Here is a 4,072-nt window from a genome sequence, read left to right on the forward strand (position 1 = left end):
TCCCCTTGCTGTTCTGTTGCATGCCCTTAGTGTTTCACCTCAGTGTGGTGGGGTCAGATCAGGCACAGTCCCCGCCCTGTACTTGTCTCCCATGGCGCTATGGGTCTGTGAGGGATGTTGTGTCTCATGGTGGGGCTGGCCATATGGTCCTCTCTGTGCATTGGCTGCTCTGAGCAGGAATATCATCCCCAGGACTTGGTGGGCCAAGATGTGCTCCACTTTCTCTCCCTCCCCCCTTCATTTGCTCCCGTGTGCTCTGATCTGACTTGTCCCTCTCCTTGAGCTGTAGCTTCAGTGCTGTCCTCTGAAGTGAACTCTTCTGGGGGTGGGGGGAGGGAGGTTGTCCCCACAGTCAGGATTGGGACCAGCCCCTCAGACCTCTCTATTGGTTCCCTGCTTCGTGCCGGTACGTCGCATTCACATCTTTGAGCACCGGGTTGAAGTCTCAAATAATATTTAAATGGTTGTGAGGGACAGGATTGGCTTTTCCATCTCAAAAGTTTGCCGACCCCTGTTTTGCAATATGGCTCCCTACATAACTGTCCGTCGTGTGTCCCCATCTTTCCACTAAGCTTCTTAATTGTATGCTCAAATTCAATGTTTTGTTGTCCGTAGCCGTGGAAGCTTTGTAACAAGGAACAGGAAAAAAGTATACATATTTATGTATATGTATATATAACATGTACATATTTTTTTTTCCTTTGAAGGGACAGGGTTTGAATATTTATTCATATTCTCTCTCTCTCTCTCTCTCTCTCTCTCTCTCTCTCGCTCGCTCGCTCGCTGTCGCTCTCACTCTCACTCACACACACACACAAAGGTTCCACTGACATGGACAACAAAATGTATGTATATTTATTCTTTTTCCCTGTAGAGGGCCAAGGTCTGAATGGGGGTCTAGGAAATGCTGTGGGGAATGATTTTTGTGTTGCCCAAATGCTGATGTACGGGCTTTGAGTTCACATACCCAAGATGCCATCCAACACCTGCTGAAGACAGGCTGTGTTCTCGTCTCCTTGAGCCTGTTTCTTCCTGTTCTGGGCAGTGAGGAGTTTCCAGCCCCTGCTCTAAGATGAAAGGGAACCCGTTTTATGTACTCTGCTGTGTTGCAACTGGCTGTCTACAAATATTCTTGCACCACCGGGTTTAAGCTAAGGCCATTTGTGCAGAACCCCTTGTGCTATGGGTATTAGTGTGTGGAACAAATAAAATCTCTTGGAGAGTTGTGGTGCCAGTGGCCAGTGTGATAAGAGGAAGGATTTCATGTGTTCATTAATATTTATTGAGGATGCATTCAATATGGAATTGTAAGGAGGATGGGTATGTCCATAAATTCCTATGCTACAATATTGAGCGTTAAAACCTTATGCGACTCACCTATAAAGCTACATGAGCATTCATTCCAAAGGAGAGCGTTGATGGCAGGGGCTGTGACTGAAGTCGGCTTGGTCTGAACGATACCAACAGATACAATTTAAATATAGGTTGTCCTTGACTTCTGATGTATGTAGAAATTGGGAGAAAATGAGCATTTATGCCAGAGGAAAAGAGAGATCGAAAAAATAAGGAATTTGAATTGTTGTTAGGTACTTTCAAGTTGGTTCCGATTTATAGCGACTGCACGCTCAACAGAAGGGCCCGCTGCCCCACCCTGCGCCATCCGCACAGGGTTGTTAGGTCGGACGGCGGAGCCCATTGCTGGAGCCACTGTGTCAGTTCATCTCTTTGGGGCCCGTCCTCCTTTTGGTGACCCCCTACTTTACCAGGCACGATAGCCTTTTTCAGGGATTGGTCTCTCCTGATGACACGTCTAAAGATAACGCACCTTGAGACCACCTCTTCATCCTCATGTCTAAGGAGCATCCGAACTGCACTTTCTCAAGACAGAGTGTCTGTTCCTCTTGCAGCCCCTGGTACGTCAGTATTCATCACCAACACGATAATTCAAATCATCAATTCCTCTGTGGTTTTCCTTATTCTCAGTCCCACTCTTGCATGCATTGACGGTGAATGGACATCCTACGGCTTGAGCCATAGTACACCGTAATCTGCAGTGACATCTTTGCTCTTGAGCACTTTCAAGCGATCTTCTGTAGCCGATTTGCCCAATGCAATATGCTACCTGATGTTGCTATATGCAGTGATTGTGGGTTCAAGTAAATTGAAGGCCCTGACAACTTCCAGCTTTTCTCCCTGCCCCGCAAATCCATCCTGTTTACCGGGACCCCACCCCTCAACAAACCCACCATTTAAGTCACAAGCAAAGGTCACTTAATAGATTATGCTCAGAGTGTCTGATACAGATATGGACAATTCTTTTTATTTATTTAATTTTTACTTTGGATTGTATTCATTATGTGATGCTACCAGAATTTCAAAATCTGTTTCCTTCTCTTTTGAGAACAAGTTGTTTGACATATCACAGGCTTTACTAACTTGGGGATCATGATTCTCCGACAGAGTATATATGTGGGTGGTTTTCTGCACTGGGTATATGTTAGCTCATCTGATTCACTAAAATGCCTTTTTTCCCCCCTATTTTTAAAAATTCATTTATCATTTTAAAATGCCTTTGGAAGAGCCTTTCCCTTGGTCTCCTCCCAGACTTGCTAGATCCAAATCTGCTGCTGGGGATCCCCTCACACAGCTTTCCAAAGCTCTCCCAGGGATTCTGCTATCCCGGCCTGGTGGTTTCCCTCGCTCAATCACCTGTGCTTCCAAGGAGTATGACAGTGGTGCTGCACAAATGTCTGTCAGCCCCCCCACCCCCACCCCCTACCCCCACACAAAGATGCAAAGCTTCTTGGAGCGCAGAATGCATATTCAAATGACTTATCTGAAATCCTCCTGCCTACTCTATCAGGCTTTGCACAGAGTTGAAACTCGCTCAGTCTTATTCTGTAATTTTAAAGAAATTTTTGTGGGAATGGTGAAAATCCAGCTTTTCTTGGTGCTGGATTTGATTTGAACATGTTTTGCTATTGTTGTTAACTTGCTTTCTAGGATGGAAAGAAGAAATTTGACAAGGAGAGTGAAAAATACTATTCTATTCTTGACAAGCATTTAAATTTATCTGCAAAGAAAAAGGAGTCGCATTTGCAGGAGGTAAGCTTTTCAACTGACACGTGGCAAGGTTATTCAGCATTAAAGTCATGTGAAGTCAAATATCCAGACTAGGTTACGCTTTAATGAAATAATGGGAATAACAATAGCTAACTTAATTGAGCACTTACTACTGACAGTCACTGTGCTAAGCGCTTGACATACATTGTCAAAGTTAATGCGAACAGTTTCAAAAGAAGGATTAGTATTTCCTGCATCTATGGGAACAAAACCAACAACAAAAACTGTGCTCCTGAGTCTGTCCCTACTCCGAGCGACCTGTGGGACTGGGTAGAACTGCTCCTCTGAGCTTCCGAGAGGGCAGCTCTCTACGGGAGCTGAAAGCCTCGCCGTCCTCCCGCAGAGCAACTGGTCGTTTTGAACTGCTGACCTTGAAGCTGGCAGCCCAATATGTAAGCACTGTGCCTCTAGGGATAGGATGAGGCAAACGTTTCAGCAAGATTACTTTTGATATTAGGTGTGTTTTAAATGGCAGAAACGTATTAGTCATGTGAGTGCTTTTATATGATTTTAACTTGAAACAGAAGTACCTGTGACATGTAAGACATTAGGAGAAACGTTTAAGCGTTTGCTTCTTTTACATTAGTTTCTTTTTTGAAACGGTGGCTGTTTTATTAACACAGATCCTTCTAAGCTGTTCTTTCCCTCCCTTTGTCTAAAATAGCCATTCTTCCCATTGGTTGTGTCAGAACTGTAGTGAAATCAGGAATCGTCCCTTTACTGCAGATGAATGCCATTCCACTACAGAGCTCTAGGGGTGGAATCAACCAGCCCAAAGTCACTACCCGCTAGTTCAGTAGTTCTCAACCTGTGGGTCGTGACCCCTTTGGGGGTCGAACAACCTTTTCACAGGGGTCGCCCAATTTATAACAGTAGCAAAATTACAGTTATGAAGTAGCAACGAGAATAATTATATGGTAGGGGGTCACCACCACATGAGGAACTGTAT

At 44.7% G+C, this 4,072-nt stretch overlaps 1 protein-coding gene across 1 annotated transcript in view; it reads left to right on the forward strand.

The window, feature by feature from the left end:
• ARHGAP42 (Rho GTPase activating protein 42) overlaps positions 1-4,072 on the forward strand; it is a 248,484-nt gene that overhangs the window by 160,833 nt on the left and 83,579 nt on the right. Inside the window, exon 5 of the mRNA XM_030887682.2 lies at positions 3,004-3,128. Within this exon, the coding sequence (XP_030743542.1) occupies positions 3,004-3,128 (125 nt within the window). The remainder of the gene's footprint in view (positions 1-3,003; positions 3,129-4,072) is intronic.

This window comes from Echinops telfairi, unplaced genomic scaffold, assembly GCF_000313985.2.
Source record: "Echinops telfairi isolate 266 unplaced genomic scaffold, ASM31398v2 ScPeMD7_7421;HRSCAF=8459, whole genome shotgun sequence".
Classification (NCBI taxonomy): domain Eukaryota; kingdom Metazoa; phylum Chordata; class Mammalia; order Afrosoricida; family Tenrecidae; genus Echinops; species Echinops telfairi.